Source organism: Mauremys reevesii, linkage group 2 (genome assembly GCF_016161935.1).
Source record: "Mauremys reevesii isolate NIE-2019 linkage group 2, ASM1616193v1, whole genome shotgun sequence".
NCBI lineage: Eukaryota > Metazoa > Chordata > Testudines > Geoemydidae > Mauremys > Mauremys reevesii.
This window is the reverse complement of record NC_052624.1, coordinates 81,487,305-81,505,425: the sequence shown is the minus strand read 5'-3', so window position 1 is coordinate 81,505,425 and position 18,121 is coordinate 81,487,305. Positions and strand designations below refer to the sequence as shown.

The window sequence follows — 18,121 nt, the reverse complement described above, 5'->3', positions numbered from 1 at the left end:
TTTCCTGGTTTTACAATAGGCTATATAAAATGCACTAGTGAAGTCAGTACAAACTGAAATTTCATACAATGACATTTACACTGCTCTATATACTATACACTGAAATGTAAGTACAATATTTATATTCCAATTGCTTTACAGGCAGTCCTCAACTTTATGATGTTCAACTTATGATGAACGGCACTTATGACATTTCTGAATGGATACCTTCATTTGATCTACAACAATTGGTTTCGACTTATGATGCTCGGTCCTGCAATGGAGTATTTTGTGGTTCCAAGCTATGATGTTTCGACTTGCAATGCAATTTTTAGGAACCAATTGTGTTGTAAGTCCAAGGACTGCCTGCATTTTATAATTATATGATAAAAATGGGAAAGTAAGCCAATTTTTCAGTAATAGTGTACTGTGACACTTTTGTATTTCTCTGTCTGATTTTGTAAGCAAATAGTTTTTAAGTGAGGTGAAACTTGGGAGTACACAGGACAAATCAAGACTCCTAAAAGGGTACAACAGTCTGGACAGATTGAGAGCCACTGAGTTAAAGTATTTATTTTTTAAGTCCAAGAAAATATATGTTGAAATGTTCATGGCAACATGCTGTAGATATTCCAAACAAGATTTTTCATTATATTATGTTTTCCAAAAAACTGGACTCAAATGAGTTTTTAGTGCACATAATTAACTAGTTGCAACACATAACTTACCAACTATTTGCTGTGATTTTCTTTGATATATGTTCTAAATATGGGCAGAAAACATATTTAGAAAAATTCAAACCAAATCCATAAATGCACTAGTGACATTCCCATTTAAATTACATATATTAGAAAATATTGTTTTGAGATGTCATTGGTACTGGGATCACTGCAGGTGTTGTATGGCAACATAAAATTTCATGATGGGCATATTCACTGATTTAGAGTGTAAATGGCTTCAAATCAGATGGATTAGATAACTGTGTCACCTACTGAAATAATATAAATATATTCTGACCACTTATAAAACATGCACAAAAGATAAAATTCTTTATCACACATTTAATGTTTTAATACCAATATTAACAGAATTAAACTAAAAATAGCTGTCTCACACAGCAACTTTAGATCAGCTCCTTAATGAAGCTCTGCATTCCCATTCATTTCACATGTTCTGTCACATAACCAAGGAAATGGGGTCCTGGTCTCTTATCCTATAATTCTGCAGCAGTCTATCATCAGCTCCTGGTCACATATAATTACAGAACATACAATATGTCCAAACAGTTTCAAAGGACATAGTATTTTCAAGAGGATTTTGTTGTTCTTGGAAACCACATCAGCTCTCAACATTATCTTGAATCTTAGCAAGTCCTTTTTGTCTAAGCCATTGAAGAATGGTCACTTTTCTACTGTCACGTACAGCAGATGAGAGTTCACAAATTAGATATTGTTCCAGCTACACAACTTCATGACTTATTGTATCTCATACTATAAAATCAGCAGCTTTCCACAACAGTTCCTGCTTACGTTTCTACTCTAAACAAACAGTTTTCTATAGCTTAAAAGTGAAATGAAATACTTTACAAGCTGTCTGAGATCCCAAATAATCATGAATACATAGACGTAATTACAAAAAAAATACTTTCGGTCCAGTTTTTTTATGCATAGCCCATCACCATGGTATCCAAAATGGACTAAATGGCTTTCCCTACATAATCTCCAAGTTCACAGTTCAGAGATTTCTTTCCTGTGCAAGATCTGATGCAATCACTAAGGATCCAATCCTGTAACTCTTATTCACAGAGCAATTCCACTGAAGTCAGTGCTTGCAGGCTTCATCTGCATCCACTGAGGGCAGCAGTCAAAATTCTCATGGCTTTACTAGGTGCTGAGTCAAACACATAAGGATTACAAGACACAGACCCAATTATTCAGCCCATACATATGGGGAGCAGGGGGAGGGAAGGGAGAATTTCAAGTTGTACCTGAGTAAAGGTCAAAGATTTTAGCCCCCAAGTCTTTATACTGTTTTGACTGTTAGGGAGGTCAACGCTAACAGAACAAAAATATACAACTATGAACTCAGGTCTTTGGCCTCTCAGTAAACAGAAAAAAAAATTAAATGGGGGAAATTATTTTAAAATATTTTGTTTGCAAATGTATTAGTAAGTTTTACATGTACACAAGTATTTTGCTAATATATGGGATCTTAAACAGCCATTTGTATGGGTTTTATTTTGCACACACATTTAAGTTCTCTTTTAAAAATACAGTCCAAAATACTGTGCATGCAGTACCATCTGAACTGAAAAATTAGGGCTTGACTCTCACCTCACACCAGTTCTATATGGTCTTCCTCTGACATCAGTGGATTTACCCCAGAGTAAAAGGAGAAGCAGGCCCTAAGTCTCCACCTAAAAGAGGCACCTCATTTTTGCTCTAATGCTTGTAAGGGAAAGTATGCAAAACAGAAAAACATGCACAACTCTTAATCATCATTTTCTTCATCATCAAATGAGAGAAGGCTGCTATTTTTAATTTGTTTAGCTGCATTCTGAGGGGGTGTTGAATCCCTCTTAGTTTTCTTTGATTCTTTTTTCTTCTTACTTGAACTTGCAGTCAGGCCTGAAAATTTCTCTTCTGATGAACGCTTACTTGGCTTCTTGAACACAATTTTTCCATCATCAGGCTCTGGTTCTTCATCTATAACAAAAGATAGAAAAATCAAGATTTCCTTTTATATGTTCATACATACTGAACTTCACTTTTCCTCAGCTAAAATCAGCATGAGAAGACCTCTGAAATAAAAATAATAAAAAAAAAAATCACCAAAATAAAGTGTCCCATTTCCTGTTTACTATAAAGTCATCATGGAGTAATTTCCTTGATGCACACATATGGTTGCTCTGTGGAGTGCATCCATATATCTGTTTGACCCATTTCTTCTCCCACGGTAGCATTGCTTCTGTGGATGTTGTCAGAGTTATAAGGAGAAGAGAGAGCATGCTGCAGAGCTAGAAACAATCTCTTGCAAACAACCTATATGTAGCTCCATCTACGTGCAAAAGTAGAGAGCAATTGTGCCTTTAACTTCTCAGCCTTCATTTCACCCTTTGATGGTGATAATACATCCTCAGTAATGTCTCATCAAGCTCTCTGAAGGGCTACATATGGTAAATTTATCTTAGTGGCAAAGGGTAGATGATGTGCATATACTTCCATAAACTATGTCCAATTGCTGCTTTGAGATTAAAACCCCCAAACCTTGACATTACTTCTTTTGCAAACAACTTCATAAGGTCTCTTTACACTGTAGGTAAATGCATAAAGTATCTGCATGGTCACCACACTGGATCCTGAAAATGTGTGAGGATTAATGAATTCTGCTCATCTACCTGTGCTAACGAAGATAAGAATTTGAAATGAAAGATATTCTGGGATTACCAAAATGGGGGAGAACAACTGCTGCATGAATGTACCATCTTGTTTTGATAAATGTAAAACCACCGTTATGAATTAGAAGCAAAGCCTCAGGCTGCAGTGGCTTACAACTGAAACGATTTATAGACAAAAGGACATTCATGAATCAGAGATTCTGCTGTGCACATTTTTCTTAAGTACAATAATTTGTTTTAAAATCAATTGTGCAATAGAAACTTCCTGATGACATAACAGCGGTGTTTGACAAGATTGTGGTTTATTGATCCCCATTTAATAACATACTCTGTGCCCTTTTACCATCATTATCATGAGGTTTATTATACTGAGGAGGTGCATTGTAACTTTTCAGTTACAGAAAGCCTTGTGAAATCTTATTTGAAACTGACCAAGATCGTTTAAGGTGCATGCTAAGACTGTAAAAACTGTTACATTGTTTATATTATAGTAATACTTTTAGGACCCAAATAACTGAGATATGCATCCACAGAGCAGGTCAGACAACACCACTGTTTTAGTAATTTATGAGTAATAGAGGAAACATCACCTAAAAAAACCCCAAAACTCTCTCACCTTAACAAATCTTCTCCAGGAGCAAACATAACCTTTAAAGGACTAGGAGTTCCAATCCTGCCAATGACTTATACTGGAGCAGGTATTACAGGCATAATACTGTTCACAAAATCAATCAACTCAGCAGCTTCTTGGTTTTGGAAGAAGAGTAAACTTGTGCACTGTAAAATGTAATGGTGGTTCCCATTAATAAAAATTATAGCCAAAGAAAAGCCCTCCAGTAACTTAATATCAAAAGTAAATGTGAATAAGATATGATTTTTATAGTAATATATGTATGTTTATTAGCAGGCCTATTGTGAATTATACATAAGATGAATTTGTTGTTCATGCATCCTATTGTTTATTAATTTGTCCTGTATTTAATATACAAAAATAAACTTAAGAAGCGTTCACTCTTTGGCTCTGGAATGGATGGAAAAGATTTGTTAGGTTTTCACCAAAAATACACCCCATCCTTGACTACCAAAATATCATCACATTCGAATGTTGATACAAGAGACTTAAAAACATTTCCGATGCCCCATCTCTCTATTTTTTAGATTTTGCTCTCAGAGGTTTAATAATTAAACAATTCCCTTTATTGAGTATTTTTTTTTATTTGTCAAACATTGAGCTTTAGTCTATTTGGAAAAACAGCTTTGGTTTAACAAGATCTACTATTTCTGTGGCATGTGACCAAAAACCCCCCACCACAATTACACACCTGATTAACTTTATACATGTGAGTACACCCAATTACCAAGTTTTTGTAAGATCAAGGCCTCTATGCATACCACCATCAATATATGTCAATTCAGCTTTGGGAATAGGATTCACTAATAAATTGCTGCTGCAAAAGCAAAGGAGCAACACAAAATCTGCTTTGCTCAGTCCTACAAACACAGTGATTACTGCATTTCTGTGGAGTGACAGTTTGTTTTTTTTAAATAAGAACCAATAATTTGTCCGTCATAATATAAACAACAGATTAATCAAAGCAAGTCTGGGACTAAAAAGCCTTGAGAGTTTTTCTGGTCATTTCTACACATTTCTTCACTGTATTCTGTGTGCATAAGTTGGCAGAATAAGTTTTAGCACATAGCCTAACCCAGAGTCTGAACACAAAGGAATGGAGTGAATGTACATAATAAGGATAGGGTTGTGGAGGGACAACTCCATTAGCATTTTTTTTAAGTGGCTGAATAGTATCTCACTTGAAAGCTTGCATCTCTTACCAACAAAAGATATTACCTCACCCACCTTGTCTGACTACTTAATAACATCATTCAAGGAGTCAGCATAAACCACATATGATAGTTTCAGTATGACTAGTTCCCAATGGGAAAATTCTAGAAGAATAAACAGCAAAGGTATGTAGTCTAGTACAGAAGCATGGTGGGTCAGACGTTCCAAGTTCTATTACTAGCTCTTCTTTCTGTTGACCTGATGTGTGACCTGGGACCAGCCAATTCACCTCTTTGTTTGTTTCCCCATGTATAAAGTGGAAAAACTGGCCAGAAGTCTTTGTAACCTGGTTTGAGGTCTTTATAAGGAAGGGTATGCTAGAGATAGGGCAAAGGATCAGGGCAACAGCAACATTGTAATTTCCTTAGCATTGGCTTTCAAGGACTGAACACTGTTTATGGAGTATTCAGAAGTAGCTGGAGAGACTTTAGATTTCTGCCTGGAAAGACATTATCAAGTTTTTCTTAGATGTTCAAGGACACTCTTTCCAGCAGAAGGGAAAAAAAAAAAAAAAGACCAATTTCAGGCAGCCCTATATTCTCACTTAAAATATGTCAGTAATGTTAGACAGAGAGAATGAATCAGGTGAGGAAATATGGCAAATATGGTCTTACCTAAGAAATCTGTGGAAAGAGTGAGAACAGGAAAATGAGATCTTAAATCAAATTTATCTAAAATGTTTAAGGAAAGCAGTGTTGATTTGTTAACATCTGCCAAGAATGCCTTCTTTCAGCTAGTAATAAACTTCATCTCATCCTCTCTCAGATTACATTGGACTGATTAGTCTTTCTTGACTTTTATATTTGTGTTGATGACCTCCAGATTTTGATAAAAATGTGTCCTGGAAAGGGTCAGTGAAAAACTTAAAGAATCAATCTCAGCGTTGGAAGTTCTTAAACCAAAACCCGATAAAAGCCAACACCAGGACTACAAATCAGGGAAAGTGGGATTTCTGACAATGTACTGAAAGAGTTGAAGACAGCAGAAAAGTGAGCAGACAAGCAAATGTAAGAATGCAAAATATAATGTAAAGCATTACTTCTGAAAACAAGGACTAAACTGCATTAACAGGCTCTTTTAAAATCACTGTATGACTTTAGTCATAGTTTCTTTTACCTGAATCCCAAATCCATAATTTGAAAGATTAAGAGGGCTGCATTCAAAAACTGATCTAAAATTCTAACTTTAAAAAAAAGTCATCTTCTAAAAAATGTGGATTACCTTTTTGTTACAAGTCACACCTTACAAGATAACTATAACTAAAAGACTGGTGCCAGAGTGGAAAGCAGCATTTTTCTCTAGTTTGCTTACTTTTTGTTTGACAGCAACTTGTGTAGTCAGTTTCACCAGTTTTCCTGTAAAGTCAATTTCTATTTACATGGGTCATTCACACAGCAACAGAAGACACAAACGCCAGAAAAAGCTCACAGGGGCTCAAGGTCACATGTAATACATAAAACTCTCATAAATGTGATTGGACATCAAGTTGTAAGTGTCCCTTTAATGACAATGACTAAAGAGGTTTTGTAGCAGCCTGATGAATTTCTCAATGGTTGCATGACTCTGAAAGTTTGGATACAACTGTTTTATAACTGATTAATATACTCTTATCACAGCTTTCTCACTTAGCCCAAAAGTACTCTTCAGCTTTCTCCCTCCATCTCCGTACCTGCCTCACTAACCATTTATTACAGGAATTCTCCAAACCATTGTTTTTAACTATGCTTGTTCCTCACATAATCAGCCTCATTCATTTAAAGAGATAATCTAAATGAAGTGAAATGTTACTGCAAACTTTTGATGTACTTTTGGAAATCAAATTTGACGTTTAATACAAGATTTTAGAAACAGCTAAAATCAAGGCCACTTACTAAGGCTATAGACCAGCTAACCAGCAGCTTGACCTCTAGAAGTGCTGAAATAGCTCCTTCAGACAAGAAAGGAGCTCTCTCTGATGCACCCACAAGAGATCAGGCAGAATTCCCCCCCACCCCACCGAAGCAAAATGAACAAGCCTGGAATTTTCAATCCATATGTTAGCTGTGTGTTCCAGTTTTGGAAAGTAGCGAACAGCAAGGACCAAAATATCTGAATCAGGGGACCTAATTACTACGGTTCCTTTGCACTGAGATACACAGATCATATTGGCACATACAACATGCAGAAGCTTCCTTGTGAGTACTGTACAAGCCTTAGGCTTCTTTAGCACCTCCGCAGGTGATGGACTTCACTGCTTCACCATTGGAAAAGCTTTTAGCAAGAGGGAGCGTGTGTGCTGGGGTGTGCTCCTGCACTCTCAGCTGCATATTCACAGAGTAATTTTACCAAGTGCCTGCTTGTTGCCTGCCATGTTTCTAAAACTGTTGCCTGCCATGTTTTTCCATGGAGGAGCAGGGTGTCTACCTGTCATCTGGTAACTCCTGTATCCAACCTTACATCCTGTCTGGCACTTTCTGCAGTTTTCACAGTTACTGGTGTATCTGTCAAAAACGCTGATTTATAGAATTAGCTTTGTCAAATCCTTTTAGGGCCTGCCTCAAGTACTTAGCAGCCAAATCATTGAATGTGTGTAATTTTCTATAGCCGTGACTTGTGTGACAGCCACAGCATCTCTGATGTACACTGTGGTTTCTTGTTGCATGCTCTCAACTCGTGGATTCTTTCAGCTTGAAGCCTTAATTCAGCTTTGTCGGTTCTCATTGTTCCATCAGCGTGGAAGAGGGACATAGGCACAGGTCCTATTGGGCAACTAAGAACAGTTGCCATTGAAACATCATCCCTGCATTTGCTAAGACAGGGCTCTGTGGAAAGCAATTTGTGGACTGACAGCTGCAATGATTGTCCCTCCTTTGCTAGACTAAATGTCAGATTTCTTGGCTGGACTAAAGAAGGCACAGGGGGAGGGACAGCTCAGTGGTTTGAGCATTGGCCTGCAAAACCCAGGGTTGAGAGTTCAATTGGGGCAAAAATCTGTCTGGGGATTGGTCCTGCTTTGAGCAGGGGGTTGGATTAGATGACGTCCTGAGGTCCCTTCCAATCCTGATATTCTATTCTATAATATTAAGAGACTTCAAATGAGTAAGGACACCTGCTTCTAAGTTTTGGTCCTCTGCATATAGCAGAATGTCTCAGAGACCAGACGAACTAGAAAAGCACCAGAAAAATAAATTCTAGCGCAGGGGTAAGCAACCTATGGCACGTGTGCCGAAGGCGGCACGTAAGCTGATTTTCAGTGGCACTCACAATGCCCGGGTCCTGGCCACTTAATTTTAAATTAAGCTTCTTAAACATTTTAAAAACCTTATTTACTTTACATACAACAATAGTTTAGTTCTAAATTATAGACTTATAGAAAGAGACCTTCTAAAAACATTAAAATGTATTATGGGCACACAAAACCTTAAATTAGAGTGATTAAATGAAGATTCGGCACACCACTTCTGAAAGGTTGCAAACCCCTGTTCTAGCGATTATAATGAATGCAGGGACAAGGTATCTTGTATCAATTACCATTTTTACTTTTCTGCAATCTTATTTTTCATGAAACCATTTTTATTACTATTGACCCTACAATAATTCTTTTCAGAATGCTGCATGAAAGAAAATTTAAGCAAAAAGATTGTTGGTAAATAAATAGCAACTTTTTAAAAACCTCTAGCAAGTCCTCCATGGATAAAATGATTTCAGTAGAGAAGATTATGTATAAAGGTTAATCATAGCTGAAGTGCTCACCATGACTGTATTTCCAAAAAGCCAATGTAAGAGCATTACTAAATTTTGCTCTGCCTTGGAAGGAGGCTAAGTGAAGCTGGAACATTAAATCAGCTATTTTTCCCAGATTAATGCAAGAGTATAGTTCATAAGTTTCAGAAAAAGCCAGTCACAGGGAGGACTGTGGCTTGAAATAAAAGGTACAGTCGTGTCAAACTGGTTAGTGAACAAGGCTGTATAGGGAGGAATGTAAATGAGGTTTAGAAAATCCCAGAATAATCTCGCAATCTGATGTCTGTGAGCAGGGACCTTTGGAATGAAGAATCACTGTGGCCATATTAAACGAGAAGGCAGAACATCAAACCAGGATATTTTAGGTACTTTTGAATACTTTCAACAATACCCTGAGTATAAATCAGCCCCCATCCACATCTGGTTGTTGGGCATAGGTTGCTTGGAACCTGTTTGCCTTTGTTCTGATCCTGATATGGTAAAATGGAATGTTAATTCTGGCATTTTCTTCCTCCATCTCCATTCAGTCTTCATATGAATACAAGTTAATGAACTGTCTGTGTGATATATAATTACATTCATTCCACTGTCAATTCAGAGGTTCACAACTTGAAAAATAAAATGTAAGAAATAAGAAATTACTCTACAACAATCTTTTCATGATACTTTGCTATTTTTAAACATGAAAAGTAACTGGCAAAAAACACAAACACAATATTCAAAACCTCTAATAAAGAGTGGAGCTAGCCAGCTGTACCTACCAATGGTTAACAGAGACCTGAGTGTGAATCCTTGTAACTGGAAATGAGGTTGACAGGGTAAAGATGATCAAAGAGAGCTGCAGTACCATTACACCACAGCCATCTACATGGCAGTAGAAACTTTCATATGTGGCCCTTTTACAGCAGAAATCTCCTAGCACAGAAGCAAATGCTAACACTTGTGTTGTTTGCTCCCACTGTTAACACAAGTCAACAGAACAAAGGCAGGAGATGAACCTATTGATATTAACTGCATCGGCTGTCAAGCAAAGGTCAGCAGCCTAAGAGAATGCAATGTCTAGGCAAGAGAACAGCAGTCATCATAGTGAAGTGTCTCAGAGCCCCTGATTGTAACTAGTACGTGGCCCCTTGCAACAGTGGTTCTAAAGCCCAAGTTGCTACTATTGGCCATATCACAAAAATCTACACAATTTGCCACAACTGATAGCCATTACTCAAAAGGCTTAGGACTGAAGATAAATGCACAGGTGCTAAAACTCAGGACTAAGCTACAGTGGCAAAACTGTACAGGTGCATTTGCATACCATCTCACTGACCCTATTTATGAAAGATATTACTTTTATTCCACACAGATTATTATTCTACCCATTAGAGCAGATCAGTTCAGATTTTTTTTAATAGCGTGGACCACCTCCCTTTCCATATATGATTATGCAGACCACTTCCCCTTCACAGTGATTAACTAAGATTCCTGTGGCTGCTATATGAATTGTTTACATGGAAAAGTAATACATTAAATGGTTTTTCAGGTATTTTTCACAGTGGTTGAGGTTTTTGACATGCTGGGAAAAAAAATCCACTTATCTGAAGAACCCCTGAAACCTTTACAAAATGAAACACAAAGCACATAATGCTTGAGTAACAAATATCTTTATGAATAAGCATAAACCTGTTCACACAGTCTCAGAAATGAAGAGTTTGCAATTCTGTAAATAGAGTTCTCCCCCCACCTCCAGTCTACTAACTGATAAGGCCCACCATTTTTTTGTATTTTCTTTTTAATAGAGATAAGCAGCAAATAATGTTTTCCCAAGTTAAGTACTTAGCCTGTTATGAGGATCAGACCAACACAATCCTGAAGCTCTACTAATAAACTTTCATTGCTTTACTGGCTGGACAGGAATGAAAAATCTTTAAAAAAAACTGGCAGAATTCTGGATTCAATTGTCTTCTCTTCTGTAATTTTACTTCTATAATTTCCCACAATTTTGCTGCAAATAACTATGACACAACCTCCTTCACAAGCACAAATTTTGACTACAAAAACTGTATCTTCTATTTTAAATGGTAGAAAAGAAAGAAGGAACTCAAGATTTCATTCCAGCAGCTACATTTCAGCTTTTCTGTTTTGGGCTCAATTTTTAGCCTTTGTATTAGAGGGGAGGGAGGGAGGAAGGAAAACATACTGGAAAAACAGGCAAAAATTCCTAGCTTCTCTGGATCATTTTTTCCCCCCTTGGGCAGCTCTAGTTCTTGGTTAAGAGATTTCTACTCAGACAGCAATGTCATCATCTGGTAAACCGTCAAAGCCTCCGAAACCTCCTTCAATTCCTTTTATAAGTTTAGAACTTCTCAAAATAGTCGCTTGTTGGGTAACTGCATGCTATGTGTGACCAAGTCCTTTTCATGCTCTCTTCTAGTTTCAGTTTACTTAGTAAAGCCACAAACTTTGAGAGCTCCATCATCATCTGTGAAGCTGGGGCATCATCTGTGAAGCTGGGGCATCACTTAAAAAAAAAAAAAAAACCACACCCCGAAGCAGCTATCATTGTGAAGGAATTTTTGAACTTCCACAGTGTGTTTTAGAAATGTGTTCAGGGTTGACAATGTTTGAATATTATTCTGAACACCCATACAATCAACCTTGTAAGGTAACTGCACTCATTAAATTGTTTCATTTCATATTACTTACATTGTCCAATAAATTAGAGAGACCTCCCCATTGTCATTTTCTTCTTTGCATTCCTGAATGGCTTTTTCAACAACTTGGATACAATTTTCTATAGTTGCCTTTACAGACATAGAATCAAAAGCAGCATTAAGTAGGAACATATTTTCCTGTACTTGTTTGTTGCCATTACTGAATGATTTCTCATGTTCAATCAACAAGCTTGCATTTGAGTCACTGGATTCCTTTAGTTCCTCCTTTAATTTTCCACTATTTTATCACTTGCAGCATCTTGTAGTGTACATATGAGTTAAGATCTGTTTGGAGGAGTATATTTAGGGCGAAATTAATTTTTTAGATTGCTCATTTGAGCTACATTCACAATAATGTTTGGGTCAGAGATTACAATTTTCTTATTAAATTCAAATCTGCTTTTTGGTTTATTCTAAAAACGGAACATTTGATCTTAAGCAGTCTGAAGAAAATGATTTTCTGTACTCTGGGAGGAAAACAAATCTTTTCTATCCTGACAGACAACTCTTGTCAAGGTTTACATTTTACTAAAGAAGAATTTTATTTTATTTACTTCAATATATTCAATTGCTTGTTTGCTCCCTCTTTTTTCAATTTTAAGCCTGTTGAATGGATAATTCATTCAGATACTTGTTAGTCACTATACATTAAATTACTAATATGTAGTACTGATCAGCTTTCACATTTCCTGGTATTAGAAAGAGAAACTAGCACCAGGTGAATTCAACATTGTGGAAGTTGAAAAAGATGATGAACCACCCAGTTCTATAGAGAACCATGCAAACAGATGTCCTGCCTACCTCCAGAAGCCTCCAGATTTCTAACAACCCAAATCCCCACTAGCAGTTCAAATCTGCACCAATGACAGATGATTCCACACACTAGCTATATCCTTCTTTTCCATCACCTGTAACTCTATTGAGATCTCTTCCCTAGGCTTCTAGAGAGTTCTGTAACTTTCTTATTGTTTCTAGAAAGTTTAACAGGCATAACAAGTGATACGCTCATCACTTCTTTTTTAGCATTGTAGGATAGTTAAGTTTTCATTCACAGCTTTAAATTAGACCCTAATGTTTTGAGGATCATATATTTTAAAGTTTTGTCTATGTTCATTTAAAAATGTCAGAATGGCACCGAAGTTGAAAAAAAATGTTAAATCAAACACCACTGAGCTTGTTATTCATTAAGGGAAGGGGAGAGGGAACCAAAAATGACTTTCACAAAACCATGGTATTTTTTAGCTTATTGCTATTTCACAGCTGAAACCACAGAGCCAGGATTGCTATTTCACAGCTGGAACCACTAGTCGGGTCTCTGGAGATCATAGGCAAGTGCTATGTGAACTACAGAGCTCAGCCTGGGAACCACTGGAGCAATTTATTTAAATGAGGAATTGTGAATATGAGGTAATAGGAAACTGTAGAAAATTAATCTTACATCTGCAAGCCTGTTCCTTTATTTGCTTACTGTCTCTTTGTTTTGGGCTATATAAAACAAAAGATTAATATTCTAAAATTCATACCTGATTTTGAAGCATCTTTGATCTCCTGTTTAATTTTCATCACTTCTTCTGGGGTCAGGTCCCCTTTTTTCAGTACTACCACTTGGGGTTGTTCATCCTCTTTGTCACTGCCACTCTCACGATCTTCCTCAGGAGCTGGGAGCTGCTCTCTCTAGATGAGACACAGAAATAAAAGCAATTCTGATCATCATATCAAATCAACTCTTGTGGTAAGGTCAGTTAGGAGAGAGATTTGGCCATCAGTGTCAACCTCTCTCAGCTGCCCAAATAGCCCAAAGTTATAGTCAAATCATCCAAGAGAACAGGAGACACACTAATCAGTAAAAATTACTCAAGTCTTCACTTTAAACAGGATAGATGCTAGACAACCCAGTAAGGGGAGAGAGACATCAAGCTCAGAACCACATTATTTGCCTTTCAATCATGTAGCACAGTGGTCCCCAACCTTTTCGGCTGGCAGGCGCCTGCCGAAGGACCACTGCAGCGGTGAAACACCCACCGAAATGCTGCCGAATTTCGGCAGCGACACCTCTCAATGACGTCGCTTGCCGTTGACAAGCGACGTCATCGAGAGGCGTCCCTGCCGAAATTCGGGAGCGACGCCTCTCGATGACGTCACTTGTTGACGGCAAGCGGCGTCATCAAGAGGTGTCGCCGCCGAAATTCGGGAGCGACGCCTCTCGATGACATCACTTGTCGGTGACAAGCGTCATCATCGAGAGGCATCCCCGCCAAAATGCCTCTGCGGCCAGGACGCAGGCGCATTAAGATGCCCCCGTGGGCGCCATGGCGCCCGCGGGCACCGCAGTGGGGACCCCGATGTAGCACATCATCACAGAAGTATTTATGTTAATGTTTGATTTAAAAAAAAAACAAAAAACATTATTGTAACATTTTGCCCTTTTCCATTATTTTTAATACCCTCTTAAGACCTAAAGAGATTCCTTTCCATAGCAATGCTCTCCATTTTTTATTGAGCAAATATTAACATTTTCAGTTAGCCGTGTTGATTGGAGTTTATCTCCCCCCTTTGGTTGCTTACTTTTTTAGAATAATCAGTAATATCAGCCTTTACAACTGCAAAGCTCCAGAAACAGCTCTTTTTGGTTAACATGCTCCCTCCGCTGGCAAATTCTGCAAAAGCAGACTACAGTAAAGCAGGTAGGGTAGTAGCTTTTTTTATATTATATATATATAAAAAACAAAAATGACAATACTGGATTTTAAAATATTGTTTAGAAGCTAAAGGAGAAAACTATCAACTTTTTTATATAAAATTATTTTTCTTGCTGTTAAAAGTAACATCTCAGATTACTATTTTTCTCTAAGCATTCAGTATGAAGAAATATCTTCCTAGTTTGTTTACTTTAGGTCTTATCCTGTACTACTAAAGTAAAATGGAGTTTTTTCATTAACTTTAATATTAGTAGGATCAGACTCTTTATGCATTTGACAGCATTTTAGGCACACACAGTATCCCGGTGTGTGTTTAAAGAACATCAGCAGGGATTTCAGGTCAGGTATAGTATCTGAAATAACTTTATAACTGGGCAGTCAAGTACTTTAGGAGGCTGACTCAGTTTGGCCAGGTTACTTCCTTTCTTCTCTTCCCTCAAGGTTCATTTGGGCCCAAACACATGCACCTAGGAGCCAGGTGTTACTACTAAAGGCCATTATCAATCAGAAGCTGGAAGAGTCAGAGCTGCAATCTTTTAGCCCACTAAGGTAACAGGAAATTGTATATATTGGATAAAGAGGCAAACAGAAGTGAGAGTGCAAGTACTATCTTGGTTACTATCCTTGAGTCTAGGTGTTAGTGATGACAACTTTGCTATGTGTGTTGTTGTTTTTTTATTACTGTTCTGGTCTTTTCCCAAAAATCTGGAGTAGAGTAGAATATATGAGATGCTCTATAGACAGTCGTTTTAGTCTGTTTTTACAGTGGCATAGAACAATAGGTCCATGACTAAGATTTCTAGGTGCTATCATAATACAAATGCTAAATAATATTTACTCCATTAACTAGAGCACTTGTGTGATACTTACAAGCTAGTGCCTGATCAGGCCCTTAGATGCAATTAACTCAGTTTTTCACTTGTCTACCTTTAAAGATGACAGTACCACTATAAGTAAAAATTACTCAAGTCTTCACTTTAAACAGGATAGATGCTAGACAACCCAGTAAGGGGAGAGAGAGAAGAAGCTCATTTGGGGCTAGATTCTTTCCCCCTTGAACAGGATAGAAAAATAGAGGGAGAGGACCATTTTTGTTTTAAGTAGAGAGAGTTTGTGTTATAAGCTTCAGGGCAGTTTGGAAGGCTGCTTTAAATTATGCACACACTTTTAAAAATAACAGTATTAACTGACAGCATGTACTTGAAACAGTGAGTTAAAAGTAATTTCAGATTTAAAAATCTTATTCAAGTTAATATTTAAAAGTAAATTTACACAAGTTAAGAAGGAAGATACTGTACATCTGGGGTCAGGCTTGGGTTATGAGGGATTTCAAGTGCCAGTTACAAATTAATAAGATATATACATAGTACATAACCAGCATAGACCCAGATTGGGGTGCGGGAGTTTTTGAAACGTCAATTAATAAGTGATCTCAGGCACGCCACCCACAGAATGTATTTAGAGTCCAAGTCTACATCTGCCTGTGTCCCTCTTGCCCACTTGTGATTTTCTAGGCAGTTTCCCATTTTAAAAGGCATTTACTTATCTCTGCTCTTGTGTGAGCAACCCACACAAATAAATAGGAGTAACTGACTCTGTAAGGGGAATAGTGAAACTGACTACACAGAGTGTTAATGCACAATGTAAACAAATGAAAAACAGGGAAAATGATTAAGAAAAATGATCTTAGGAATCGCCTAACAGAAGTGTTAACTGTTTTAAGTTGAGTATTCCTTTAAAAACTCCCTATTACACACCTTAGGGCTTGAAGGTGACCAGTTTCTGTTGATTTTTTTTTAAAAGAACTTTATTCCCTTGCTCAGTGCAACTGGCTGTTGATGCAAGAGGGGAAAGGACAGCCCTGGTGACAGCTCCTGGCTCTGAAATAAACCTTGACTTCAACTGGTTTCCCGGGGCCTCCTAGGTCTGAGGGAAGCTCCCTTCGATCTAATGTGACGGGATCTTGTCCTACAGCAGCGCAGGGCTGGCAGCAGGCCATGGGGTCAGGCCCTTCAGGACACGTGTCAACGGGGGCTGAGGAGACACGTCTCCCTGCTGAGTGGGGAGCCCTGCGCGGCTGCTGCCGCCACCTCTGCCCAGGCCGCGGCGGGGGGCGGCTCCGCTCACACACGGGGCAGCGGGACTCTGGCTTTGCGACCGCCAGGCTCGGGGCGGGGGTCTCCCCCACAGGCCGGGGGCGGGAAGGGTTGGGGCAGCTCCCAGCGCACAGGGGAGACGGCTATGCTCGCCCGGGGCTCACTTAGTCTCCAGGGAGCCCATCCCCGGGTCTCGGCAGCGGGCCGGGCTGTGACCGGGCCCCTCGAGGGGCAGCTTATTACCTTGGTCTCCACCGTGGGCCCCTCCCGATACCCAACCTGCCTCTTGAGGCGGCTCAGGAAGGCGGGCTCGGCCGGCGGCACGTACGAGACCTGCGTCTTTTTGCTCATGGCTGCCAGAGGAACAGGCGGCAGCGGCGGCGAGAGCAACGACGCACTTCCGCCCGGGCCCGGAACAGGCGGACGCGACACTTCCCCCCGTCACGTGACAGAGGCTGGCTGTGCAGGCACAGACACACACCAATGGCCGCCCCCGTGATGACTTCACAGCGGGAGGCACTCCCCCCCCCGCGGGCAGTTAGCGCCAAATTCAAACAGGCCGCCATTTTGAACCGCCGAGAGTTCCAAACGCTGGGGGAGGGGAACGCGCTGGGCGCAACGGGGTTTGGAGGCGAGGAAGGGCGCCGGGGGCTGCGCGGACAATGGCTCCGGGGACCAAAGGTGAGGGGGCGTCACTGCGCGGTGCGACGGCTGGTCTGTGTTTGTTCTGTTTGGGTCATAAAAGGCTGCTTAGAAACCGCCTCTGGCAGCTCCCTGTCGCGTGAGGGGGGGACGGGTCTTTCGCGGGGAGTGATAGAGCTGAGCTGGCTCCGGGGCTTGGCCACGTTTCCTAACGCCCCGCGCCCCAGTCTTGCCGCCTCAGGGGTTTTCAGAGCTTCGGTGCCTCCCCCCCGGTTCTCCCCTAACGGTTTTTACCAGCCGCTCCCCTGGTGAGCTGTGACAAGCACGAGCAACCCGCCCTGTGCCAGCGGCGCTGCTGGGGGACGTTTCCTTTGCCGATATTTGCCTTTGGGCGGGGGCAGGTGCCCCATCCAATCCCGAGCTCCATTTGTGGCTCCGCTGAGTGAGGCCCCTGCAGTCAGCTGGACGCCTTTTCCCCTCTGCCCGGGGTCTCAATGGCGTGTGACATGCTGGGAGCCTGAGGGACTCGTTTCCCAGGCAGAAAGCCAGGAAATAACAACAGGGGGTGGGGAAACGGGGAGGCACACGGGGGCCCTGGCATGGGGAGGAAGAATGGGGGGGACACAGTGCACCTGGCCTGGGGAAGAACGAGGCACAGTGGCACGTGATGGAGGGGTAGCCCCTGGAATAGGGGGAAAGGGAGAGACGAGGGAACAACGATAAGGGAGGAGAGGGACTTGCAGGACCTATACAGAGCCCGTGGGGTGGGAGACATGGGAGAGATAAAGAGCCCCTGGCATGGTGGAAGGGGTGAATAAGAGGACACAGAGCCCCTGACATAGGCAGGAGGTGGGGGGTTGCAAGAGGTTAGAAATAGAGAGGAATAGCACTGATGGGGAGAATGGAAGGATTCAAGGAACCCAGTCAGGTTGGCTTTCAGAAGCAATGAAATGTGCCAGCCTCTAGCTAATGCTGAACAGGAGTCTAAACATACTTGAGGGCAGCCTGTTATGACACATCCTAGACAACTGCCCTGCTTA

General features: G+C 40.1%; 2 protein-coding genes across 4 annotated transcripts in view; one reads left to right on the top strand and one right to left on the bottom strand.

Annotated features, from left to right (window-relative positions):
- Positions 1-1,020: 1,020 nt before the first annotated feature.
- Positions 1,021-17,569, bottom strand: KIAA1143 (KIAA1143 ortholog). Of its 2 annotated transcripts, none has more exons than XM_039523689.1 (3): positions 17,467-17,569; positions 13,168-13,318; positions 1,021-2,684 (listed from the first exon to the last, which is right to left on the bottom strand). In XM_039523689.1, the coding sequence occupies exons 1-3, from the start codon at positions 17,506-17,508 to the stop codon at positions 2,470-2,472; spliced, it is 408 nt and encodes a 135-aa protein (XP_039379623.1). In that variant the 5' UTR covers positions 17,509-17,569; the 3' UTR covers positions 1,021-2,469. The 2 variants fall into 2 exon arrangements, with proteins under 2 accessions (XP_039379623.1, XP_039379622.1); XM_039523688.1 differs by lacking the exon at positions 17,467-17,569 and adding an exon at positions 16,683-17,053.
- The window catches only part of KIF15 (kinesin family member 15), a 53,832-nt gene continuing 52,713 nt past the window's right edge, over positions 17,003-18,121 (top strand). Inside the window, exon 1 of one of the 2 annotated variants that reach the window (XM_039523686.1) lies at positions 17,003-17,120. In XM_039523686.1, coding sequence (XP_039379620.1) covers positions 17,102-17,120 — 19 coding nt within the window. In that variant the 5' untranslated portion in view covers positions 17,003-17,101. Of the gene's footprint in view, positions 17,121-17,296; positions 17,390-18,121 lie in introns of those variants that run through there. The other variant, XM_039523687.1, reaches the window with a different exon arrangement.

Excerpts from the sequence above, each read along its gene's own strand:
- KIAA1143 (XM_039523688.1), bottom strand. The coding sequence starts at position 16,790 with ATGAGCAAAAAGACGCAGGTCTCGTACGTGCCGCCGGCCGAGCCCGCC. Across the intron at positions 13,319-16,682 it reads GGCCCACGGTGGAGACCAAG|AGAGAGCAGCTCCCAGCTCC; the intron begins GTAATAAGCTGC and ends TGTCTCATCTAG. Across the intron at positions 2,685-13,167 it reads CAAAGATGCTTCAAAATCAG|ATGAAGAACCAGAGCCTGAT; the intron begins GTATGAATTTTA and ends CTTTTGTTATAG.